Consider the following 27642-nt stretch of genomic DNA (forward strand, 5'->3'; position numbering starts at 1 on the left):
CCTTGTCCTTTACAGAAAAGCTTGCCAGCTCCTGCCCTGGTGGAGTAGGTGGCAGTGTGTATAAACCGCTAGTGATATTTCCCCTTGTATATCCAATAGAATGCTATTCCAGAGAACCACGATGCTGGGCTCATCAGTAGGCCTGGGTGTAGCCAAGGGGCTGAAGATGTGACTTTTAAAGACAGATCACTAAGAATGATGCTAATGAACACAGTAAGAAAGGTGTGAAAAATGAGAGTGGAATATCCAAGAGCTGTGAGGTGACATCACACAGTCCAATATCTGTGTAACTGGGGTGTGTCAGGAAGAAAAGAGAAACAAAAAGGCATCAAAGCCACAGATCCAAGACTCTGGGAGCACTCCAGGCAGAGTCGGTCTGTTGAACACCCACACGCTCTTTAAATATCTTACAATGTAAAGAAAAGAAAGAATACCGACTTACATGCAGTTAAAGAGCAGCATCGTATACTCAGCCTTGAGAACAGAGGAAGACAAATGGTAACAGAAGTTTCCTTGTCAGAAACTGTACCTAAGACAGTGAATGACACTTTAATGCAATGGGGACGACATCTTGGTAGCCTAGAACCTACTCCACAGAGAGGACAGAGTCCAGAAACATGACGGAGGTGTGGTCAAACAGAGAAAGCCTGCTGCTGTTAGATACACTATAGGAGTCCTGCAGGAACTTACCTGAGCAGAGAGACCACACTTAGCAAAAACTTGGCTCTACAAAAAGAAGGCAAGAGTTCCCAAGTGGAGAGTGGAGACTACACAGGGTTGCACCTGACTTCGATTCCCTAGCATCCATGTAAAATCCAGATATGGTGGTACGCACATAAAGTCCCAGCCCTGGGGAGTGGCAGAGTCCATGGACTTTGCTGGCCTAGCTTGTAAACAGCAACTTCCAGCTTCAGTGAAAGACCCTGTCTCAAAATAAGGTGGAGAGCCATTGAGGATGGCTCTTGCCTCCACACACAAACAGCATGTATCTTGATAATATCAGCTCTAATAGTGTGCCAAGGTGAAGGGCAAAACTCTGGGTAGTCTGAGGGAAGGAAGGAGAACCTCAGGTGTGTCCCTGCCCCTGTGGCTCCCATATGCTGTGTCACATTGTGCTTGACTGGTCTAGTGGCTAGAGATGTCCCTCAGTGGGAGACCTCTTGATTAAACTACACAAAACCTGGATTCCACTACAAAAGAAGGAGGAGGAGGAGGAGGAGGAGGAGGAGGAGGAGAGGAAGAGGAAGAGGAAGAGGAAGAGGAAGAGGAAGAAGAAGAAGAAGAAGAAGAAGAAGAAGAAGAAGAAGAAGAAGAAGAAGAAGAAGAAGAAGAAGAAGAAGAAGAAGAAGGAAAATAAAGAAGGAAAAGAACAAAAGGGAAAAGAAGAAAGGAAAGAAAGAAAAAAATAATTGTGTTCCTCTAGGATCTGGATTCAGTTAGAGAAATCTTTGAAAGCTGTCATATTTATCCCCCAAGTTGAGAGAAATACAGTAAGATCAGCACATGTGACAAAGGACAGTGCAAAATTGTCATCTCCTTCTCCTAGAGCAGGTGCCACCTCGTGAAGTAGAAGTGAGACTCCCATGCAATCTCACAAGAACTGGGTCCATCACCTGACTAGGAAGGTGTCTATTTGGTGCTCTGGATTAGGCAATGAGTCGCCCAGGTGTGGCAGCACATGCCTTTAACCCCAGCACTCAGGAGAGCCAGGGCTATGTAGTAGATCCTGCTATAAATCAGTCAACCGATCAATTCAGGACAGCCAGGACTATAGAGAGAGACCCCGTCTCTACACAAACAGATAAGTAGATAGATAGATACAGAGATGGATCAGTGGATTGATAGATGAATAAGATGAGAGCCTTCCATAATACAGGTTTCCCAGTAGATCACCAGGCCTAGCAGTGAGCACCTTTACCCACGGAGACATCTCAACATCCCATGCGTGCCTTCTTATCCTCACTTTATGCTGTGCTGAGTGGATTGCTCAGTGGTTAGGAGGTCCAGCTGCTCTTGCAGAGGGCCAGAGTTCAGTTCCCAGCACTGGTAGCTCATAACCATCTTGCAGCTACAGCTCCAAGGAATCTGATACCTTCTTCTATCCTCCTTGGGCATGTGGTACATGCAAGCAAAACATATGCCACAGAATTTTTAAAAGAAATCTCTTATTAGCTAATTCTGCATGTAATGTGTTACATAATTTATAAATAAAACATATTACAAGTATAAATTTTTTTTTTTTTTTACAACTCGTAGTCACATTTTTTTTTTTTAAGATTTATTTATTTATTATATGTAAGTACACTGTAGCTGTCTTCAGACACTCCAGAAGAGGGCGTCAGATCTTGTTAAGGATGGTTGTGAGCCACCATGTGGTTGCTGGGATTTGAACTCTGGACCTTCAGAAGAGCAGTCGGGTGCTCTTACCCACTGAGCCATCTCACCAGCCCTCGTAGTCACATTTAGTCAGTATAGTTTGAGAACATCTGTCCTAGCTTCTGGTTGACTCTCAGAAGACCTGGGACGTCAGTTAGAGGGTCCCTGACCAAGCCCAGGGTGGTATTTCACGAGGCTTCAGGGCTGCTTCTGATGATCTGATGTATTTGAAGGTCACTCAGGGTCTTCTGAGCATCACCCAGCCTTTAGTAAATATTCAAAACCTGTAAGCCTCGGGTGTCCATTCTGAGTTTTAGTCATAAACTAATTCATTGGGTTTTTTTTTTTTTACTTCTTAGAATATTTTCAATACGTTTCCCTTCTCTAAATGTCTTTGGCTAAAGAACTTAATTATTTTTTAAATTAATTTGTGAGGCTAAATCACAAGACACTGCCAATGTTTGTGCATTTTTAACCATTTTGTATATCTTTGTTGCATTTTTAATTTTTTTTAATTTATTATTGTTGTGTGTGTTAGATATGTATGTGTACATGCCTGACACTTTGAGATGACACTAGAGATCAAATTCAGATCACCAGGCTTGGATAGCAAGTCCCTTGACTCGCCTAGCCCTCTCACCAACCCTTGTGTATACTTTATAGTAAGATTCTAACAAGCCTTTGGTAACATGTTTTCTCTTTGTAATGTGCCTGTTATCAGCTCTTAGTTCCCTGTATAATAAAATCCCGTCACATGCTTTGGACACTGTAAACAGAGCTTTAATCCCAGAGTCCCCAAAAAACCTGAAATTGTGTTTAACACATATGAAAAGCCAACCTGTTGTGGGCAAAATGAGCAGTTTGTAAAGTCACCGGCTGCCTTATGGTCGCTCGTTGCCTGCGCTGAGAGCTACACACTTGCTGATGGCCAGAGTAGTGTCTTCTCCCAGAGTGGCACTATTCCTGTGTCATTTGCACAGTGTGGTAACTGTCTACTAAAGCCACTACTCTTCAAGAGTAAGTACTTATGAGAAATATTTCAAAGAAAACATGAAAATTTTTTTTAAAATCCGTGTTACGTATTTTACATGTAAAATAGAAGCCATATAGGAAACAAAAGGGAGAAGTTCAACATTTTAAAATCTTTTGCTGGGCGTGGTGGCGCACGCCTTTAATCCCAGCACTCAGGAGGCAGAGGCAGGCAGATTTCTGCGTTCCAGGCCAGCCTGGTCTACAAAGTGAGTTCCAGGACAGCCAGGGCTACACAGAGAAACCCTGTCTCGAAAAACAAAAACAAAAACAAAATCTTCTCTTACATTTTGGGAGGTAAGCACATATATGGGGATCAGGTGACAACTCAGGGAACCGGTTCTCTCTCTCCACTGTGTGGGTCTCAGAGATGGGACTCAGGTCATCTGGCATGATGGCAAGAGCCTCTACCGGCTGAGCTATCTCACCAGCCAGCTGTTCAGCCTTTGGAAACAAATGTTTACGTTTTTACATGTCTGAGTGGAGAGGTTGACAGTCTTGCTGATCTGTAACACTGGATGTAATAGCACTTTGCTGGGAACCTCCTATGACATTCTTTGTGGTTTGCTGAACTGCTTGATCGGCATGGGTTCTGCAGAACTTGGGCTCAAACCCAGGACTTCACACAAGCTATCCAGCATTCTAACACTAGCTACACCTCCACCTCCATTGGCAGCAGCCTTGTGTTGATTTTGGTGTGCATGTTTCTGTTTCTTTGTGCACGCGCACAGGTGTGGAGACCTGGGCGACCTCTACACCATCCTTTGGACAACACAGCACTTTCCTTCCTTCCTTTGTTTTTGTTTTGTTTTCTTTTCCTGAGACAGAGTCTCTCAGTGACCTGGAATTCACCAGGTACAGTGGTCTGGCTGGCCACCAAGTGCCAGTAACCCTCTTGCCCCTGCTTTCCTGTCATTGGGATTATAAGCATGGGACACTACTTCCGGATTTCTTATGTGAGTCCCAGGAACTAAACTATGGTCCTCGTACTTGCAAGACGAACTTCACCCATATGAGCCCCCTACCCCAGGACCTTTAATTTCCAGTTAGAAATTTCCAGTGTCCTGGACTGGGGCTGTGTTAGCATTTTGCTGCATGGTTCAGGCTATATGGTGTCACCAGCCAGAAGCTTGCCATTGCTATCCCTGGTGATTGGCGCTAAGAATGGTGCAGATTAATTAAACTCATAGATAGTTCCCAGTTACCATTTTAGCCATTAAGGTTCTTTTCCTACATGCCCTCTTCTGGGCCTTCTTGTTAAGCTGTAGAGAGGCCAGCAGCTAGGAGGTCAGATAAAGCGAAATCTAGGTCCCATAAAAGTGGAAGAAAAAAGGCTTGCCTTTGGGTGAGAAGGGCTTCACCAAAAATCCATTTCTAGCAACTCTGTGGTTCAATGTATGCCTTTGGTGTCATGCCTATAATCCTGGATACTTGGGAGGCTGAGGTAGGAGGACTATAAAACCTTATTGATAAATAATAACTTCGGGGCAGGAAAGATGGCTCAGGGGTTAAAAGTGCTGGCTGTTCATGCAGAGGGCCTGGGTTCACTTCCCAACACCCACATTGCTGGCTGACAACCATGTGTAACTCCAGTTCCTGGATATCTGATGCCCTCTCTGACCTCTGTGGACACCAGGAATACATGTAACGCACATGCGTACATGCAGGCAAATCACATAAAATAAATCTTTGTTTACATGGCTCTTTCTTTACAGGTGATCTCCTTCTTTAGCTCAAGACTTCTACAAGGCGGAGCTGAGCTGTCAGTGGAAAGGGTCTTGGAAATCATTAAACAAGGGGTTGTGGCGCTGCCCAAAGATAGACTAAAGGTAAGCCGGCTAAAGAATCATCCATGACACTTGGGCTGTTGGTCATTTAAAGCACGTAGATATCAGCATCCAGCAGGCATTACTCAGACTCCTATTGCTCACCAGTGCTCATGTCTGAGAGGCTAAATATTCCCTCTGCTGTATCCTGGTACCAAACCCGCAGTTCATTAGAGTAGTCAGATACGCGTTCCCATCGCTGCACACCCCACCAGGAAGCCCTGCACACTCCGTGAGAACCCATAGTCACCAGGTATATTCTTAATCCTGTCAAACAAATTGAATCATACAGACATCACAAAAGGCTAATGGGAATGCAGCGGTGATGGCGATGCCAATACTGTGGTGCCCGGTGTTTGTTAGTGCCTCCCAGTGTCATGTCGGGACCTCAGCCTTTGAGTGTACCGCCTCACCCAATACCCTACTTGAGCAGCCGCTGTTAACAGCTGAAGTCGTCAGGTGAAGTGACCAGCATGGAAAGATTCATTTCCCTAGAGCATTCCAACTAGGAAGTGCTTGAGCCGAGTCGGGCCCAGGCAGTCTGTCCAAAGGCCTTGCTTGTGGTCCTTTCATTGCTTACTGTATGCCTTCATACAGTAATGGGAAGAAAAGTACTTCATGGGAAAGGGGGAAATGCTGCATGGGAAGTAAATACTGTACACCTGTGTGGCAGAGGCACTCCTGAAGGGGCTGAAAGGGCATGCCTCAGCCCTGGCCCCTTAGGGCAGTGGTTCTCAGCTGTCCCTGTGCTGCGTCTCTCTAACACAGCTCCTCATGCTGGGGTGACCCCAACCATAGGATGATTTTTGTTGCTACCTGTAGCTGTAATCTTACCCCTGTTATGAATTATAATGTAAATTCTGTGCTTTCCGATGGTCTTAAGCGAGCCTTGTGAAATGGTCTTTTGACACCACACACCTCCCAAAGTGTCATGGCCCCCAGGTTGAGAAGCACTGTCTCAAGGTGAGGATATTTTATATGTCAAAGGAGATAATTCATTTCTCAGTTTATGATAGCAGAAAACATGGTAATGTCTGTAGGCCAGAAGCAAGGCGTTTTGCTGCAAGCACATGTAGCTTGTAAGAGGAAGAAATTAGGGTAGACATTAAGCAGAACTGTTGCCCATCCAGTGGTCAATGGTGTCGTGAAAACAAACCTGAGAAAGGTATTTTCAGCTCGGCATCCCTAGCCTCCTCTCCAGTGTGCTTCTGCGGCCTCCCGGGCTACAGAAGAGAGCCAACATCCTTGCCTCGCCTAGAAGCTCCTCTCCCTCAGGTCTACCAAGGTCGCTGGAGTGTTGGAGGGCAAAAGAGGGGAAGCTGTTCTCCAGAGACAAACAGACAGATGGACAAATACACACGCACACACGCACATGCACACACTCACACAGAGCTTTTAGTCAGTTTTACATTACTGTAACAAAATGCTTGAAGTAGTTAACTGAGATCTGTTAATTTCATCCTGTGGATCACTTGGCTCTGTTTCTTTGTGCTAGTCAGGAGACAACATGTTATGACAGAAGCTCATGACAGAACTAAGTTCTGTGCCTCCTTCAAAGCCAGGGAACAGAAGAAGAAAAAACGGGCTGCAGTGTCCCCTCATAACCTGCAGACCTACCCAGTCCCTCTCCGTGTTTCCACTTGCACAGCTGCCCCACAAGCAGGAGACGAGGTCCTCAGTGTGCGGCCTTTGGAGACCATCCAAACTGCAGCTCCTGTCTGCAGTAGGTGGCAGAGGTTGTCAGTGGCAGCCAGAGATGCTGACGTGTGCAGCAGTTCACGGAGAGCTCTTCAGTGCCTCTCAGGAAGTCCTGTGTACTTGAGTAGCTTCAGTTTACCCTACCAAACCTGCCCAGAGAAGTAGAACCCATGATTGCAGTAGATACTGATTTAATATAGAAGCTCAAAATCTCACAAAAGCCTGAGGGAGCACAGTGAGAGGAAACCACAGAAGCTGCCAGGCTGTCCCCACCAGTCACCTGGTTTGCCCGGAGCATCAAAGTGGGGTGCAGGAGCAGCTGGCAAGGCTTCAGCAGGAGCCTGGACACTGGGTTTCCTGTGCTGATGAGGGTATCCACGTACCCCCTTCATCGCCACAGCCCAAGGCTAAGCCCTGCAGAGCCCCGCTGGGAAAGGCTACAGGCTCCAGTCACTGCCTGACTGCATAGAAGGAAAGGGAAGGAGAGTGTTTAGCGACACCACCCCCACCCCAGACAGTGCAGCACAGGGTCTGTCTCAGGATGCTGTAACTCAGGAGAAAGAGCGGTGTGAGCCTGCTCAGACAGCTGCAGACTCTGCTGGGAGTTTTATGAATCCAGGGAGCCAAGGAGCAAGCTGGGGTCTCTAGTCCAGAAGGAGAGGACACGGTTACAGTTACATACCCATGTGTCCTTTAAACAAAATTGAAGTCCAAGGTAAGTAAGTGAATAGCAAAGGGGTGCTAGTCCTTTTACTTCATTTTTTTTTTTTTTACTGTATTCTGTATTTGACACAGAAAATGTACATACTTACATTTTAGTGCAAGTGTTCATTTATGGGGTCAGATCGGGGTAGTGACATATCTGTCACCTCAGACATTTGCTGCTTGTTCTGGGAGCATTCACAAATTGTTGCTACAAGCTGTTAGGAAGTGTTCACTTGATTAGTGCCAACCATAGTAACTCTCGTCTGCTAAACATGGTTCACCCCACATTTCCATCATCCACCCTCCTCCTCCACACCCTTGCTGGGCCCTGGTAAACACTCTTCTCCACCCTGCTACTCGGTGGTAGATCAGGGTTGTGCTACCACTTATCAGTGAGAACATCCGACGCTTGTCTTTGTGTGCCTGACTTCTGTCTTCCACCCATGTTGCTGTAAATGGCAGCATTATTTATAGTTGAGTAATACTCCATTGTATATGTGGACCATATTTCCCTATCCAGCCGCTCATCCACAGCCCCCTGGGTTGATTCTGTTTCCTGACTATCATAAAGAGTGAGGAAGAGAAGTGCAAGTGACTATTTTAATATGTACCTGTGGTGGTTTGAACTGGAGTGACCCCCATAGACTCATGTTTGAATGCTTGGCCCATGGGGAGTGGCACTCTTAGGAGGTGTGGCCTTGTTGGAGTAATCGTGTAACGGTGGGGACTTGCTTTGAGGCTTTCATGCTCAAGCTAGGCCTAGTGGGGCAGTCTCCTCCTGCTCTGTGGATCAAGATGTAGAGCTCTCAGCTCCTCCTTCAGTACCATGTTTCCTGTCGTGACAATAATGGACTGAACCTCTGAAACTGTAAGCCAGCCCCAATTAAGTGATTTCCTTTGTAAGATTTGCCATGGTCGTGGTGTCTGTTCACGGTAATAGAAACCCTAAGACAATGCCAATACTAAGATTGTCTGATTTCTTAGTGAGAGTTTCTGTTGCTGTGATATGATAAATCACCATTACCAAAAGCTCCTCAGAGAAAGGGTTTATTTCTCTTTACAGCTTGTAGTCCATCATCCAGGGAAGTCTAGTCAGCAACCTGGAACCTGGAAGCAGAAGCTGATCCAGAAGCCATGGAGGGGACCCTTCCTGGCTTGCCTCTCCTGCTCCGCCTGCTTTCTTAGTTATCCAGAACCACCAGTCTAGGAATGGCCCCACCCACAGTGAACTGGGCCCTCCCACATCAGTCAGCCAAGAACTCACAAGCCAGTCCTGTGGAGGCATTTTCTCAATTGAGAGTCCCTTTTCCCAACTGACTCTAGCCTGTGTCAGGCTGGCATAAAAGTGACCAGAACACTGAATCTATTTCTAGTTTTCCTGGTATAGTCTATATACTGATTTCTTCCACACTATGCCAGTCTTTTTAATCTGACACTGTTTCTCAAAATTCTGGCAAATGTAACTTGTCAGTAATTTTAGAACTTAAATTCTACAATAATAGTAGTGCTGTAAGATTCTTTTCTAACCGTTTTAATGGCAATGAGCTGTTCCTGTTGTCACCACAGCTTTCTAGATGATGTAGCTAAGACCTCAAGATGTTGAGTAATGTTCGGATGCAAAGCTGGGCCCAGCTACATGCTAAACCAAAGCAGCCTTTCTCCAGGCAGTGTTTGCACCCTATGCTAGCCTGGCCACTGGGTCATTATGGTTTCCAGATGCATGCATTAGGGTTAGTGTGAGATTCTGTTTGGCATGTTAGTGTGCTCACGGTGAAGAGCCTGTGAATCACGTCTAGTGGGAAGGAGAGGGCGTGTAACCTGAGGAGGGTCCTGGGAGATACCTTGAGCCGCCACTGAAGCGTTATGTCACAGGAGAATCAGGCATTTCATCTTTGGGGTGGGAAGTGGGCCAACAGAGCTCTTGTTCACTTGAAGAAGGTGTGTCTTCTCAACCACTTCCTGAGAGGTACCTACAGCAAAGTCTGGGGGCACATAAAAGCATCCTGTGACCCAGGGACTCGAGTCTGTGGCAGAGGAGAGCTCAGGGAAGACACATGTGAAGATCCACAGCAGCTGTGTGGAAGGCTGGGCTCAGAGGGAAGTCTGCAACCCCAGCGCTGGGGTGGAGGACAGGTGGACCCTCAGAGCCCATCAGTTAGCTAGTCTGACCAAGTTCGTGAACTCCAGATTCAACAAGAGACCCTGTCTCAAAATTAAGACGGAGGGGCTGGGGAGATGGCTCACTGGATGAAGCACTTACATCCCAATGTGAGGATAGGAGTTCCAGTCTCCGAGACCTGTGTAAATGTTGGTGGGCATGGTGTCTAACTGCAGTTACAGCGTTTACGAAGTGTCAGTGCGGTAAGTATCCCTAGCCTAGCTGCTTCAGCAAGCCCTGGGTTAGGCCGAGAGACCCTGCTTCATGAGTAAGACAGAGAGCAGAAGGGCAGGACTCCTGATACCAACACCACCATACATTTGTGTATACAACACACACACACACACAAACACACACTCACAAAGTCTTACGATGGAAAGCTGCTCAGAATTATACCAAAGATTTCTTGTGATTCTTAGAGCCTAGAATTGTGTCTTTTCTGCTTCCATGCTGAATTCTGTAGAGCAGAGCCCTGTTCCCAGCAGATAAAGTCTGAAGTTACTCTGGGCTTCTAGAGAGCTCATGGTCCCTAAGCCTCCTTGCCTGGCCTTCTTCCTCCCCATCCCCCTTGCTCCAGGCAGCTCTGCATCTGTGTCCTTCCCTGGCCTCCCTTTGTGGGTTTGTTCCTGCGGCTCTCATCTGGAGGTGGCATCCCTTTTACCTTGGCATTTGCTTAGTCAGATCCTGAACATTCCCTCAAGGCCCTGCTGAATTTCAAAGGATGCCTGAAGACTTCCCTTTTATTCCTGTATCCATGTGTGTCTCTCAGTAAAATGCCTGGAGCACTGTATCCCTGGCGTCTTGTCCTCTTCAGCCCTGTTTTAGGTGTTTAAAGTCATCCACCGCCACCACAGTAGCTGGTCCGCAGCCCCATTTGCCTAGTTTGAAGTGGGTGGAGGGGTGAGCCGCCTATGTTTTGTATTCTGTGCAGGAAGTGGGGGGCTGTCCCCATGCAGGAGGTGAGAAGTCAAAAATTCTGTATCTTTAGATGTTCTTTTCAAAATTGCATTCTGCCATCTTCTAGAATCTTAATGCCTGTAACTGCCTCCCCCTGTTCTCGGCACTGTCCTAGCCACGATGGCTACAGCAGAGGACAAGAACACAAGCCCTGCTCCCATAGAGCAGACTGTGGAGAAGACTCACTCTAAGTTAAAATGTAAAACAAATGGCTGTCTTAGAAAGTAGTGAGTAGCAGGAAAGTCAAGGGCATAGGAGGGTGGGAGGTGGGGGTGGGGTCTGGGAAGTGTGAGGGCGGGATGTGGGCAGTGGGGGTGGGGCCTGAGAAGTGTGAGGGCGGGATGTGGGCGGTGGGGGTGGGGCCTGAGAAGTGTGAGGGCGGGATGTGGGTAGTGGGGGGTGGGGCCTGAGAAGTGTGGAGGCAGGGCATGGGCGGGTGGGGTGGGGCAGAGTCTGTGCTGTTCTCATTGCTGCTGTCATTGTGTGTGCTATTTTTACAGAATTTTCAGTTATAGAAAAGTAACATGACTAGTAAGCTTAGAGAGACAGTTCTATTCTCTAACAAATGAACAGCATCCTTGATGGTAACACCAAGGCTATGCTCTGGCCTCCACACGTGTACACACAGACGGAGCACACATATGTAACACACACACTCACACTGGTGTCCTACGGTTAAAAAGCCACACCTCCCTCGTGCTTGCCGGTCTCTCCCTGTACCGGCCCTGCTCTCCGGGAGCCCCGTGTTACCTGCCCTATCCCCTTAGTCTCCTCTTTTGTAGTATTGGTCTGTAGTGTATTTAGGTTTTTCCGGCACTTTCTCCTGGTTCTGTTGAAGCTGCTTGTATGTGGCCAAAGCCTTTGAAGTGTCCACAGCAGTCAGGAGTGTGGTCTCTGCAGGACGCTTCTCCTGAGGGGTTACTGGCATCTCCAGTGAAGGGAACAGCTGTCTGCTCCTTTGGAAAAGTTAAATGTCTCTCCTTTGGAGTCTGGCCCACTGATCTTACCGTCCATCAGCAGGTCTGGCTGACAGCAGAGGATGACCACTGTGCTCATTTGCTAAGGCTGACTCTGTAGTTCACTCTGTAGGTTTTAGTTCAGTGCTGACATTTGTCATTTTTGCCCAGATTTCTCTAGCTTTGGCCAGTAAACTCCTGGGGTTGATTTCCTTGTGCTTTGCCACACCCCGCTCTGTGGAATGCTGCAAATTAGTCTTGTATCTTCTGTGCCCCAGGCTCCAGACATAGCTGGGTGCTTGGCTACCTTTTGCCAGACCTTTTCCTTCTCCCTCTCTCCCATTAACAGCTAATGCATTGGGCTCTGTCTCCGCCCGCCCAGGCACCTTTCTTGTTTGTGTCTTCCTGGTGTGCCTCAGCTCCTGTCTTTTACCTCACCCTTACTAGCTGTATCCTTTGTCCCTTCTGACACAGGCTGCAATGCCTGACCTGCTTTCTAGTTCCTTTAATAAACAGACTTTGCCCAGGAACCCTTCCATGGACATAGAAAATAGTGAGGCTTGACCTGTAATACTGACCTTAGAGCAAAATGAATTACAGAGTGGAGGCCACCATGCATGGATGCATTGTCTTTTTATTATACTCAGGAATAAATGATTCTTTGAGACAGTCACATATACATGGAAATGCAGCCTTTTATGGTTATAGCAAATAGAGAAATTAGTTGATCTTTGAGGGTTCCAGAGAAGTTAACCCTTGTTTAGAGTAATATACTATTAAGGCCAAGGTCACAAGTAAATCCTTTAAGTCAGACAAGTAGTTTTGTTCTGGAACATAGCAAAAACAAAAAACAAAAAACAAAAAAAAAAAAACCTGTACCCCTGGGCTCAGGCTGCCTTGCACTCTGTGGTTATAGAGGTTGGAAGATGAATGGCTCCGTTTAAAAACAGAAAACAAAACAATCCATCATCCGCACTAGAGGGGAAGCTGAAGTTACGTTTACTCGCGCGCAGTGAGTCATGCTCTGTTGGTCTAAATGAGACCCTGTCATTACCACAGATGCTGCTCAGAGAGAGCGCTGCTTAGCCTCAGAGCTGAGACTTCCCTCCATCACTGAATCATCTCTAGGGGAGTTGAGTGTTTATAATAAAACAAATCACCTAAAACCTTGACTTTAATTCTCGGGGTACTGCGGCTTGTGACGCTGATGGGAAAGGCAGTGTGCACTGAATAGTCTTGGTATAACACATGCGCGTGCTCCGAGTCATTTGGAGTAGTTGGCTTCTATGTGTAACACGGTATTGGCATGCGTGTGATAAGTCTGTAGGATTAGATTTCCAATTGGAAATACTATTTTAATAAATGCTATGGAAGTGTAAATAGTGTCTACATAGTGGTTTATCACATATATTAAATATTAAATTTCAGTTTTTTGACTGCCTTGGCTTAAGAGAACCATAGAACTCAGGAATTTTCTCATCAGCTAGGTAGATGAGCTTGACATTTTGACATTTTTCCTTTTTTGAAGAATGAAAACTAAATCTCTCCCAATTTTGGATGCGTAAACACTAAGATCTAGAGCCTGTTGCATGGTAACTAGCATTCAACCAAATAAGATAGTTTTCAATCAAATGTTATTGGGCATAGTCTTCTAAAATATTGCTTACTAGGGTGTGGGGGACTGCATACTCATTGGCTAAATCTGTATACAATTAATCAACTGGGCTGTTGAGAGTAAATAGTATTAACATCAGTCTACACATTCTCTTCACTAGTGTTCCATGAGAAAGGCAACACGGGCTCATTGTGGTCTCCTGACCTCCTGCATAAACAAGAGACTAAACAGCAAGCTCTGAAATCCTAAGTAGCTCGTTTCTTTTCTAGGGTTTAGTAGGCATAACGTTAATATGCCCTTCCCCAGCCACGTTAGTAGCCGTGGCTCAAAGCTCTGGGTCTCTGCGTCCTCAGCTCAGCAGGGCCCTGGCTCCCGTTTTGCTGGCTGGGAACAGTTTGAACAGACTGAAGGGACAGAAGTCATCCGGCCCCGTTGTGCTCACTGCCACTACAGCTTGTATATGAGTGTGTAAGGTTCCTGGTTGTCCCTGTCATGGATTCAGTTAATTATCTGTGTCGTTGGAGGATTAAGAATGTTACCATGGGTGGCACTTGAAAATTAGGCGATATTTTCAAGAAAAATGTAATCAGAAGATAACTTTTAGTGCAAATAGGAAATTGTGGAGTAACTTGATAAATCGTAATTAAAAGTGATAGCCAACTCACACTAAATGAAGTTACTTTGTGGGGTGGGGAAGTGTTTGTGTGAGTGGACCACAGTGCATGTGTGGAGGTCAGAGACCAACCTCAGCTGTCAGGCCTGGCTTTCTTCCTTGTTTGAGACAGATTTTCTTACTGTTTGCTGATGTGCACACCAAGTGAGCTGGCCCCTTGAGCTTCCCATGATTCTCTTGTCTCTGCCTCCCTCGTCCCAGGAGATTGGGCACTTAAACTACTTGTCCAGCCTTTTGCTGGTTCTGTAGCCCAAACTCAGTTCATCGGGCTTGTCCAGCGAGCTCTTTCCCTGCCGAGCTGGCTCTTTCCCTGCCGAGCTGGCTCCCTAGCCCTTCAGTGAGTTTTAAACGCATTCATTTTTTAAATGTAATTTTTAGAATATTTTCATTGTTGTCATTAATTGCATAAAGACTGTCTCTCACACACGCACACAAAGTTGGTTAAATTTGTTACATGTCTTCATCTGTAAGTGTTTTGCCTGCATGTATGCATTGTATGCTTATGGGACATATTTTATAGATTTTTATTATGGTCTTTAAAACTTCTTTTTCCTCCTGTTGAGAACCTCCTCCTTCTCTTCCCCAAAAGTCACTCCTGCCAGGTATCTGATTCCTGTAAGGGACAAAGTACATTGTAACTTATGAGTGTGCTTTGACTGTTCATTCTACCCACACTAGTCATTTTACGCCGCATGAGAACAGTGATGCTGGACATCACGGAGGAGGAAAAGGTACATACAACCTCAGGAGGCCTCAGGAGAGCATCATAGGTGGGGGAAGGTACATACAACCTCAGGAGGCCTCAGGAGAGCATCATGGGGGGCGGGAAGGTACATACAACCTCAGGAGGCCTCAGGAGAGCATCATAGATGGGGGAAGGTACAACCTCAGGAACCCTCAGGAGAGCATCATAGATGGGGGAAGGTACAACCTCAGGAATCCTCAGGAGAACATCATGAAGGGGGGGAGGTACATACAACCTCAGGAAGCCTCAGGAGAGGTGCTGACACAAGGGTAGTTCACTCTGTCTGTCAGATAGATGGTAGAGGTGACAAGTTCTAGAAGGAAGAGGCTACTGGCCTAGACAGGGAGAATAAAGGAGAGACGGGCTTGACCTTGTCTGTCTTGAAGGATCAGAAGGTTTCCATAGGCTGAGGTGAAAGAAGAATAGCTTACAATGGAAACCCTTGAGAGTGAGGGACAGTCTAGGGCACTGTAGCCTAGTGGCCAACAGAAGGACTCATGGATTCCCCTTCCAAGTCAATGTGGCTTTTGTCATTTAATGATACAATTATGTCCTTAGACTAGTGCTTTTCAAACTTTTTTAACTGTCACTGCCAGTTACACACACACACACACACACACACACCTGTACTCATTTGCATACAACTAAAACAAATTTGTGTAAAACAGTACTCACTGAGTGTTCTGGCTGGTTTTGTGTGTCAACTTGACACAGCAAGAGTCATGAGAGAGGAAGGCGCTTCAGGTGAGGAACCGCCTCCATGAGATCCAGCTGTAGGGCATCTTCTCAAGTAGTGATCAAGAGTGGGAGGGCCCAGTGTGGGTGGTGCCACCCCTGGGATGGTGGTCCTGGGTTCTAAAAGAAAGCAGGCTGAGCAAGCCAGGGGAAGCAAGCCAGTAAGCAGCACCCCTCCATGGCCTCTGCATCAGCTCCTGCCTCAGGTTCCAGCCCTGCTTGAGTCCTGTCCTGACTTCCTCCAATGAAGGACCATGATCTAGAAGTTAAGCCAAATAAACCCTTCCCTCCCCAGTTTGCTTTCTTGGTCATGGTGTTCATCACAGCCACAAAGACCCTAACTAAGACACTGAGTATGATGGGCTCATGACCCTGTATCCTTTTGAATTGATGGCCAGGCCTACTCAATGGATGTAATGGCTGGCTTCTGTTTAATGTCTTAGAATTTTCAAAATCCATGAATAGTTTTAAAATGTGGCCTTGGGAGGAAGGGTGCATCTCCATCCTCCGAGTTCAAAATGCAGATCTTCGGGCTCCATCCAGACCCGTGGCCCAGTACTGCTCTTGCCAAAGACTCAAGTTCAGTTCCCAGTAGCCCTACCTGGCTACATGCACATACTCCACATTCAGGAGAGGTTACAGCTCTCCAAGTCACCATTGCTGCACTCAGGAAGAAACGAATGGGGAGGGATGGCTTAGTTAAGGAAGTGTGAGTTTAAGCCCTAGATCTGCATAAAAAGTTATAGACAGTAATATATGTTTATAATCCCAGGACTGGGATGATCCCTGAGGTCTGTATGCCTACCTTACCCTACTTTAGTAAGTTCTAGGCCAGTGAAAAATCTATCTCAAATACAAGGTACAGCTGTGGGGATGGCTCAGTGGGTAGGAGCACTTGCAGTACAAGCATGAATACCTGAGTTCAGATCCCCAAAGCCCGTGGACAAAGCTGGGCATGGTTGCATGCACGTACCTATAAGCCCACAGCTATGTGCATATGAAGACAGCAGGATGGCTGGGCTTGGTGGCCACTAACCAAACCCTGGGTTCAGAAAGACCCTGTCCGGGGGCTAGAGCAAGACACCCAGCATCCTCCTACGGCTTCTGTGCCACATCTCCTATGGAACCACACCCAGAGTTGTTCTCCTGCCTTCACACATAGGTGTACCCACACAAACATGCACACACACCAAAAAATTGGGATGGGGATTTTAGCAAACACAACTGTATATCAATTCCATCCAAGTAATTTTCGAGAGCAGGACCTGCAGAAGTACATAACAGACCATTATGAACACCAGACACATGGCCATGCTGCCTTGTCTAAGAACAAGTGCTGCTGGTCTCTAGCTGTGAGGATTTTGAGAGAATTCTATTTAATAATAGTCACTTAGAGGACTTCTAATCTCAGGTTTGCAACTCCCTCTCAGAAATCTTGATGACATCTTACATTTTGAGAGATCCTCTCACATGATCTCCACTTCTCTGCCCTTACCAAAACTAGGGGTGTGGAAGCGTTATGGACTGACACCAGATGGAATTAGAAGTGGTTCAGCTTCCTTCCCACAATAGATACCCATTGTGACTCTCGCTCCCTCTTGGCCACACCTATCTCATCAGAAGCCATTTCCTGTGAGCTGGGCACTGTACTCCTGTTGGTTTTACTTTCTGTTTCCTTTGACAGACCGCTCAGTCTCCAAGTCCTTCCTTGCCATTTGTACTGCTTATATCCCATGATACCCTGTGTGGGAGTGTGTGTGTGTGTGTGTGTGTGTGTGTGTGTTCATCTCCCTTCATCCTGGGTTCCCTGGTGTGTTTTCTGTTTCTAACCCCATTCTTACTTCTCTGATACACTGCCTTGCACAGAAGAGTCACTTACTAAATAACTGCTGTATGCTTGAAAGTCAACTTGAGAATTAAGTTACAACTCTCAGGTATGGTGATCTGAGAATCAACCAATTAAAAGCCCCAAAGAAAACTACTACAGTGCTTGAACAAATAACACAAAATGTTACCACTCAAAGAAACTGGCCAGTGAATGACGTGGACTCCAGTAGTCTGCACTCATTTAAAAGGGAGATGTAGGCTTTATATGATTCCATTTCTACAGCTTTTATCCTGGAACCAAGTATCATCCAGGTAGTCACAGCAGGGAAAGGCAAGTGCTCTTAATGGAGAACCTCAGACTTTTTCTGGCTTAGGAAACCACACCAAAGTCAGCCCGAGAAAGATGGATGCCACAGAGAGAGGTAGACTCCCAAAAGTCAGCCAGACGGATCCCAGATTGTGTTCCTCCAAATGTCGGCCTGATTCCTGAGCAGTGTGTAAGACACTGACCTAAAACAGCCATGCCGAAGGCCAGAAATGTGAAGTAAGACAAAAAAGTGCAGCCCTAGAAATCTGGAAGAGTGAATATAGGCACAGACTCGGGAAGGTCTGTCCTGTTGAAAGAGGGGAAATAGCAAGCTATGTTCTTGTCTCTTTTGTCCCTTGGTCTAACTGTAGTCCATGCCCACACAGCAGAGTTGGGGAACACATGGGAAAGTGGCAGCCTCTCTGGCCTGGAGAATCAGTTAGGGAAGAAACATGGGGCCTAAACCCTAAGAATCAGGAGGAACCACAGAAGAGAAATAGGAGTTCCTGGGACCCACAACCATGGCTGGACCATAATCCACACCTGCAGAATCAGCTCTTATGTCCCAGTCAAGGGTGAGGGAGGGCTGCCCAGAAACCAGAGCCTGCTCAAAATACGGAGACTCTCAACAACTTAACATTAATTTTATTCAGGATACAGTCCAAATTTTTCCAACATCGAAAGAATCAAGAAAATGGAACACATTCTCTACATAAAAGAAAATCAATTAAGCTCAACCCCAAGATGAACCAGATGTTAGAACTTACAGACAAGGATTTTTGAAGTAACTACTAATAACAATTCTCCATTTTTTTTCACATGACACATGTTTTCAATGCATGAAAATTTCAGTAGAGAGATGAGATGTCTCGGGCAAGCATTGGAAACTGTACACAAATCCCAAATGGGGGAAAGACAGAGGTCTACAGACCGAGATGCTAATAGCAAGCAGTTAGGTAAGCACAGGGAACCTCATGTCGAGATGCGCTGGCATCACAACAGTTGACGAGCAACACAGACGCACCAAACAGAGCCACGCAACTCAGGGTAGCACAGGTCTGTAGGAGCAAACAGCAGCTGGGCCGCTGTGCTCTCACGGGTGACCACAGGGCCTCAGGAGGCTGGAGTAGACTCTTTAAAGTGCTAAAAGAAAAAGTGTGAGCCCAGAATTCCCTGTCAGGTGAGGAGAGCTCTCAAAATGAAAGCCAACTGAAGACTCGAGTGAAAGAGAGTTGCAGGCGCATGCCTGCCTGCTTTGTGATGCCAGAGGAAGTTCCTAGGGCTGAACAGATACCAGATGGGAATTCGGACTGTCACAAAAGGACTGTTTGTAAGAAATGATAAATGTCCAGGGTACTGCAAGTTTACTACCATGTCTTTCTAGTTGATAATGTTTGTAGATGAACTGTATGTAAAAAACTACAGAACAAAAGAGGGAAGAGGAAGGATATGGTCCTGTATGGTTATGAGTTTATATTGAGTTTATATTTCACATATTTCACACCATCTTTGTGAAGATTAAAAAAGTTACAGATTTGTTTTGTAATCTATAGCAACCAATATGAAATTGTATAAAAATGAATAACCCAAAAGACAGTAAAGTGGCTCAGAGGGTAAAGAGCCTCACTGTGACAGCTATAGAGACCAACGCTCAGTTCTGGAAGCCATGTGCAGATGGAGCCTCACTGTGACAGCTATAGTGACCAGCACTCAGTCCCTGAAGCCATGTGCAGATGGAGCCTCACTGTGACAGCTATAGAGACCAGCACTCAGTCCCTGAAGCCATGTGCAGATGGAAGGAGAGAGCCGCCTCAGAGTCATCCTGAGTTCTGCCACGGCACCCCCACACACACACACATTAGTAATAATAATAACAATAATAATGATGGTGATGATGGTGATTCTTAAAAGCCAACCAAAAAAGTAATACTGTAAAGACAGAGTACTACTTAGAGTACTGTACTTAGAGACAGAGGCAGGTGGATGTCTGAGTTCGAGGCCAGCCTGGTCTACAAAGTGAGTTCCAGGACAGCCTATACAGGCTATACAGAGAAACCCTGTCTCAGAAAAAAAAAGTAAAAACAATACTTAGTACAGTGTCACCCATATGAAGGAAGGAGGATAGAAATGAAGGAACAAGAAGACAACTGAAAATAAAATGACAGCTATAACTACAGTGAACATCAGTATCCCAAGCACTCATTCAGAAGGAAGAGTTGTCACGATAGATGAAAGAAGACACAACAATAAGCCGTCTGTAAAGGGTGTGCCTTAACTGTAAGAACTGGGGTGAAAGTCAGTGGATGAGGGGCTGGAGAGAGGACTGGGCTTCAGTCCCCAGCAACACATGGAGACCCAGCCAGGTTCTAGGGGCTGTGGAACTGGCTTCTAGACCTCACAGACACCGTGCATACAAGTGGTGTGTGTACATATGTGTGAACAAAACAACCATGCACATAAAATAAAACTAAAACCAGAAGAGACAGAAAGTAAGTAGAAGAAAAGATAGCATGCAGACAAGGGAGCAGGAAGCCAGTGTACCCAGCGCACCACGTCAGAGCAACTCAGGTTCCAAGTGACACGCGGCTATGGCAAGTGTGCGTGTACGGTAACACACTTCAAAATCTCGGAACAGGAACATTGACAGGTGCGTGGAACAGATCTGCCCACTCACCTTATTGGAGAGTTACATCCTTCCCACAGCAACTGATAAAGAACTAGACCAAAAAATCCAGTAAAGACATGGGAGATCTGAGCGGCTGTCAGCCACCTCCCCCTGATTGGCATTTATAGAACATCCTACGGTAGCAGAACTCACTTGATTTTGAATGTGTATGGCACATTTACCTAAGCATACCCTATTTTGAGCTTTATGACTAATTTCTGCAAAATTAGAATCATCAAACTAGAATTAGATCAGAAATCGATAAAACGCCAGAAAAGGCAACGGGTGACAGGAAGCGCATGTGCAGGGAGTCAGAGGGAGCCTGTTAGCACAGCGTGCCTGCTCTAAGAACATTTATCAGGTTCAACACTTGAAATGAATGGAAGTTTGTTTGTTTTCTGAGACAGGTTTCTCTGTTGAACAGTCATGGCTGTCATAGAACTCACTCTGTAGGTCAGGCTGGCCTCCAACTCAGAGTTCCTTCTACCTCTGCCTCCCAAGTGCTGAGATTAAAGGTGTGAACCACCACTACCTGGCAAAATTAGTGGATTTTGTGTGATAACTTTGATATGCAAAGAGGGGGGCTCAGAACATTTCATCATGATTCCCTAACCACAATCTCAGCTCTGAAGCCGGAGAGCTGGGAAACACTGCCCACCAGGAACATGGTTTCTCTGCCCGGTGCCAGATGCCTGGCCTCCGGAGAGAAAGGAAGCACACGAGGCAGACAGGTGACAGACTCGGAGTGTCCTTCCTGGTGTCCTTCCCCACAGCCCACTTCCTGTAGCAGTAGAAGCTGGGTAAACCCCAGCCTCTCGAGTGGGCTGCTTTACAGTGAGCCTCCTACCTAAGCAGAAGGAAGGCCTGTGAAGTGGAGCTCAGGGCTGACAACAGAGGTGCAAGCCTGGCGCCGGCCACCCCTGATGTCCCACGGATGCCCCAGCAGAAACTTGTGTCACAGTCTCATAGTACCTTCAAGGGTTATTTTAAAACAAAATACACAATTCACAAATGTCTTAAGGATATGCACACTCTGTGTTTCATACCGTTACTACATTTTTTTATGTGATAACTACATAAAAGCCAGATGTCTCCAGAAAAATCATTTTGCATTACTGCTGTCTCTAAACAAACAGCCCAGCAGTTGCTGCCAGAGAAGAGCTGTGAATTACTTGAACGACTGCGCATTTCAACACAAGTTCCCAGCGTTCGCTTTGGGCATGGTCTCTGCGGCACAAAGAGTAAATCAGAAGTCGGAAGTGACTGGTGTGTCTAGAGGAGGAACAGCACACAGAGTTTCAGTAATATGTCTTCCAGACTCAAAGTTAAAAACATAATATTTTTCATATGATTTCAGCTGCACTCATATTTATGTTTAGATGCATGCACTCTCATAAGAGGAAACACGTTCCCCAGGATGCACATGTTTCCTGGGAATAGAAAGTTAGGGGCACGTGGTTTGTGTGTGTGCTTGGCTCTGCTGTATTAAATGTTTCCTCAGTGTCGTCGTTGTCATCGTCGTCGTCGTTGTCGTCGTCGTCGTCATTGTCGTCGTTGTCGTCAGCGATGCCCTGCTCACGTAGAGAGGGCCTGCCCACCATCAACACAGGAAATATGTGCTAACAAGCGCTGAAGTGTGTGTTGGGGTGGAGGGGCTAGAGCTCTTCTCAGGGTAGATCAGATCTTTGAACTAGCCAGAGCAGAGCAGAAAATAATCACCGTCTCCCACTGGGAAGCGCTTCATAGCGTATTTTCTCTATAAAACAGAACAAACAGCCTTGCTGCTTTCAGCCTCCCTAACTCGCAACCTCAGCCGGCATTTTTCTTCCCAACTCACAGCAGTCGTTGTCTTGAATTCTTAATTTGGAGAACCCTATGGCTCTGCATAGCATCACCCATGTCCCCCACCCCAGCCCCATCACAGGGTAGACCGGACACCTCTCTGTAGTCTTCCTCATCATGTCCCTTGTCAGTTTCACAAGAAAGGCTCCAGAATGTGTACCGTGCTTTGGACCCCACTGGTTCTGTCTCCTTCACTACAGCACACTGCGCCTGTGTTCACTTGGTTCTGTAAGGAACATAACTGCTTATATTAACCATGCACGTCTGTGACCCTGGCCCTTGAGTAAAGGTAGAGCAGGAGCGATGTGGAGGTGACTCATTGGGTCAAGTGCTCACTGTGCAACCGTGAGAACCTGAGTTCGGATCTCCAGTGCCCACCCAGAAAGCCATGGCACGCACACCTGTAGTCCCAGTGCAGGCTTGGAGCTGCAGAGGTGGGACGATCCCTTGGGTATGGGTTACCAACCAGCCCGTGTAACTGAGCCAAGGGCTCCAGGTACAGTAAGAGCCCCTGTCTTCAAAAAACGAAGGAGAGCCAGCAAGATGATCAGCAAAGGAGGGCCTGCCGTTGAGCCGGGGCATCCTGAATTCAATCCCAAAGCACACATAGTGGAAACCAAGCTGTCTTCTGACCTCCACATGCAAACACGTGTGCTGCGTTCGTGTGTGGGTGTGTGCATGTGTTACGTATGTATATGTAAATTTAAAAACTGACTTTAAATAACTAGGCTGAGATTGATAGAAGAAGACATGTTGTCCAACTCTGGTATCTGAATGTACAAACATAGACACATGCACAGTACACAGTGCACAAATCTCTCTCGCATGCACACACACCCCTGCAGAGAAGTGTAAGGAAAGATGGTAGCCATAAGGGACAGTCCCACACTAAGTCCAGCTTGTCTGCAGCTAGTGTCACCCCCACCACAGGTCCCATTGCTTGGCCTTCACAGGGGGTGACACTGGACTTAACAACAGCAGCACAATCCCAGGAGGAAGGACAAGATGCTGAGAGGCTTCCCCTTGCTGTTGATGGCTGCCTCGTGCTGTGTGTCCAGATCTTACAAACGTGTCCATTCTCTCCAAAGCCAGGCTGTGGGCCTGATGTGAGTACCTGAAGGGTTTTGCCCTGGCTGCCTCCCCGGTGGCTTGTCACAGCCTCCTGCTTGGAGCCATGAGCCTTGTCCGCTTTAGTCTTCCGCTCCTGCCTCCCTCACCGCGGTCCCCGTCTGCCTTCGGAATCTGAGACTGTCTGAAAGCAGATGCATTCAGAGGAAACAGAAAACATTTGGAGTTCTCTTGGAATTTATTATATAAGAAACTCGTGTTTTGCAGAATATTTACAAGGAACAGGTCTGGGCATTAATTAGAGATCTCAGATTCGCTTTTGGCCATTAAACTCAATAGCCACTCTGCAAGGCTCTGCTGACTGCCCTTCTCAGATTAGGAGACTGGTGAATCCTCGCCCAAGGAATCAGTCCTGTTTTTAAGTTGAGCCCTTTCATTTTTCCAGTTTGCTCATTTTATAAATTTTCAACAATAAGCACAATTAACATACATGTTCATTATTAAAGTTGGAGGTGACTCCTAAGCATAATGGAAATTGATTTTTGCTCTGTGTACTACACCAACAGAACTCTGCAGTGTAGTGGGCAGGCACCCTCAGTTCACATGACTGGGTGGCATCGCACCTCCCATGAGTTCTGAATAACCCAGAAACTTCCTGGTTCTTTAGTCTTTTCTTTTTGTTATCAAATTACTTATCCTAAATAAAGCAAATTTAATACTGACTCCCTAGGTCTGGGCTTGGAGTCTGCACCTCTCAACATTACCAAGAATATAAAATAGAAATTAAAAAAATAAAATAAAAAGAATACAGTTTGTGGTGGCAAAGCAGTGGAAGTGGATTCTGTGGCTACAGAGGAAGCTGCAGGCCGCCATGGTTCCCTCTGCTCTGTGCATCAGTTTACTGGTGAAGAGAGCCGGCTTTGCCCTCCCTGCACCGCCGGTGCATCCCGGGTGCTGTGGGGAGACTAATGAGCTGCAGGCCTGCCTGCAGCAGCAAGTTGTCCAGCTCCAGACGCTCTCTTTACTTTTTATAATTAAGGGCCTGAAGCCATTATTTCAGACTTTCCCCTCCTCCTACCCCCACGTGCTCACTTGGCTGTTTTATGGGCTACTTGTGCACTTTCTAAGCAAGCCCCAAGTATACACGTAAAATCTGTCCGCTTAGCCTTTGACAGAAAGCTATTCAGATTTGGTAAATACATTTTAAGTGTATGCTTTTACCAGTTCTAAATTGATATGAAGGTGTTCTTCCTTTTTTAAGGGTAAGTACTATGTACAGAACTATATTTATGGGAATTGGTTTTTAGTTTGCTTAAACCCAGAGATACTCATTTCCAGCTTCAAGTAGAAAAGGCCTCATCCTTAAGGAGGGTAGGTGTTCACGTTTCAGATAAATGTGTTTCAAAACTTTGAAGGACATTCTATTCCTCAGAACTCCTCAGACTTTCATTTGGGACTGGATGAGGGGAGGATTAAGTTAAAATGGCAAAGACATTATGCCTGTTCTTCTCATGTCATTTTACAGGCTGGTGTTTGCAGCCCTGCAGGCTAAAAAGCATTGTGTAACAGACAGGACACCCATGTGGTGTCCTTTCTGAGAGGAGCCCTGACCCTCCTGCTTCTTCAGAGATAGAGTGGAGCCTAGCTGCTTCCTGTTCACCGGGCTGTCTGGCCCCTCAGTGATAAGCAGACATGCACTGGCCGCTTGAAGGAGACTTTCAGTAAAGTTCCCAAACTCAGTGGCCAGCTTTCTCCTGTGAAGCATTTCTTTGACAGGAAATGAAGTTGGTTACAGGGTTTCTCACATTGCCAAACCTCCCTGACAAAATCTGCTTTCTTCCAGAGTACAGGAGAAGCGTTAACCCCTTGTTGTTAGGAAACACTTCTAGCCTCTGTCCCTGGAGAGCCACAGCAGGACTGAGTGGCACAGGATAGGAGTGAGAGGCAGAAGAAAGTGCGCCCAGGGGAGTGGCTCATGGATGCCCAAAGACAACCCCTGGAGAATGGGATTTTACTTCATATTGGCACAGTTATCTCTCAGAATAAAGTGATATTTTCACAAGACTAATTTTTCACTTCCAAAAGCGAAAGCTTTCAACCATGACACAAATTACCATATTGTCAGCAGAGCCTGGTCACTTAGTCCAGCAAGCAGTTTTTACACTCTGCGAAAGTAGAAGAAACAGAAATAAATAGGCCCATGTGGTTACAGGGCAGAGAAACTACTTGGGTGAGTGAAGGTTAAGTTACTACAAAGTGTATAATCTAGTTCATATGTTTAAGGAGGAACTAGGCTAAATTACCCAAAATATTCTGACGCGTGGAATCGGTTCGTTTTGTGAGGCAGAACTGGTGGCTCATAGCATGCCGTGGTAGGCTCGCCTGCTCGGTGCTGTCTGCAGCCCCAGCCTCCTGGGCGTGGAGTCGGCAGGCCCAGAGGTAAGGCTCTGCATGCATGTGGCAGTCATTAGAATGGTGGAAGCGGTTGCTGGCTAATTGATAGCAGTAGCAGCTTGAGACAGCCTTATTTAATTTTCAATAGTCCTATGACAGGACGCTATAAATGGGTCTCTTTGTAGTCTGACTCCCATTGTCCTCTGTGTGCCATTAAATATGAGAGTTAATATATGCACCTGATAAAATTTAGGAATGAGTTTCTTTGTCCCTCTTCCCTCCTTTGGAATCTTTCCATTTGATGTTTGTCCTGATTACCTTGGACTCCAAGGTACTCCACAGTACCTCTCAGTGTAGCCTGCTATCCTTGTCTGCCATGGCTCCTGTGAGCTACAGATGTGCTCGTGGTCACAAACCCAGCTCTCAGCCAGTGCCAGCTGGTGGCTTTGCTCTCGTCTGAGCCCTGGAGAGGCACACAGGCTCCACAGAGGGTGACGGAGTGAATCATTCCCACTATTCATCACTGGGAGGTGGTAAGCTTTGTGAACTTGGATTGCATTAGATCATTGTGTCCACGGTTTCAGTTGCTGTCTCATAATGTTACACAGGCTGAAGTGGGTGGTTACCTTTTCTGGAGGATGAGCTTATTTTTCTCCATTCCCTTTTAATATGTCTATAGCAGAAGGCCGTATTTTTGGAAATGAAAGTGTAGTCTTTTATTAATAACGGGCATTAGAGGAATTCAATAATGGAAATGTTCAAAGAATGTCTCTACTTCCTTTTCTTATTTCTTACATACCACCACCACCTGTGAAATGGAAATGTCAGTCTTAGCACTCGTGTGCATTTGGCATTCTTCCTGTTGCTATCGATGTGAAAAATAATAGCAGGTAGGTCCTAAAAGCTTTGCCTTCGTGGCTGGTGATCTGTGCCCTCTCCTATCCAATCTCTGAGTGAAAGAGCAGTGAGTGTTTTAGTCCTCTGTACACATCCTCTACATTCCACACACAGATTCTCAGGGTTAGCAGTACTTGAAGAAAGAGCTCCAAACTCAGGACTCATAGACTTTCAGATGCCAACAATGTATATATGATCGAACTATGGGGCTCCTGGTCACCCTATTTATGGTATTCGCACAGTCCTCTGAGCCCTTGAATGACTGTCTCCAACATCAAGGGCCAGTGTTCTTCTCTTACAAAGCTACTATTTGCAGTAGGGATTTTCTTGCCTTTCATTTATTTGCTCAGCTAGTATGGATTGAGCAACTGCTGCCGGCTCAGCTAACTGTACTCTTAAAGGACCTTTGCTCAGGAGGCTCCGGTTTCTAAAGGAGCATTCAGAGAACCAGCTTCCCTACCCCGCTGGCTCTTTTTCACAGGTGAGGAATCTTAAGCTAATTTTGGGATGGCAGAGTGGCAAGAGGGCTTCATCAGCAGCAAAGGAAGGAAGCTGCCATGCTCGGGGTGCTTACAGACCTGAAACCACCACCGTAGGAAAGGATGGGGGGCGGGAGGATGCTGAGGGTGAAAGCAGGAGTTGGGGACACCCTAGTTGTGTAGTCTGGATGAGCTGTGCACCCCTCACTCCCGTCGCCTCCCTCACTTCCTGATGCACTCGGGGGTACTCTTTATCCCCAGTGTGTAGCAAGCTCCGTGGCCAGAGCTTTTGGAGTCTCTTGCCTGATGGCCTCACTTTTCTAGAACAAAGGCAAGAACTAGGGCCATAGATGCTCAGAGTCAAAACAGAGGCAGTGAGCCTCTTCCTGAAGCCTGACACTCCTCGCCTAATACATGGTTTTAACAAGCTTAGCCATCTGGTTCCCAAGTCCATAATAGATTAGAAGCCACAACTTAAAAGAACTGCTACAAGTTAGTATGTCAACAGCAGTGAAAATTGAGGGCCACTTGTCCTCATTAGCCAGGAAAAGGACAGAAAACAACACATCTGACTGCTGCTTTTCTAGTCTCTTAAGAACTTTTACAAGTCTGCAGGGGTCATGACCCTGAAGAAAAGTTGGGGCAGTCCCAGGCCCTGCTGCTCTCTTGAGAAATGTAAAGGCCCTTGTT

General features: G+C 46.4%; 1 protein-coding gene across 2 annotated transcripts in view; it reads left to right on the forward strand.

The window, feature by feature from the left end:
• Positions 1-27642, forward strand: part of Dym (dymeclin) — a 265401-nt gene that overhangs the window by 217420 nt on the left and 20339 nt on the right. For both annotated transcript variants that reach the window (XM_029546929.1, XM_021214259.2), the window contains one exon: positions 5121-5234. In XM_029546929.1, the coding sequence (XP_029402789.1) occupies positions 5121-5234 (114 nt within the window). The remainder of the gene's footprint in view (positions 1-5120; positions 5235-27642) is intronic.

This window comes from Mus pahari, chromosome 15 (genome assembly GCF_900095145.1).
Source record: "Mus pahari chromosome 15, PAHARI_EIJ_v1.1, whole genome shotgun sequence".
In the NCBI taxonomy this organism is placed as follows: Eukaryota; Metazoa; Chordata; class Mammalia; order Rodentia; family Muridae; genus Mus; species Mus pahari.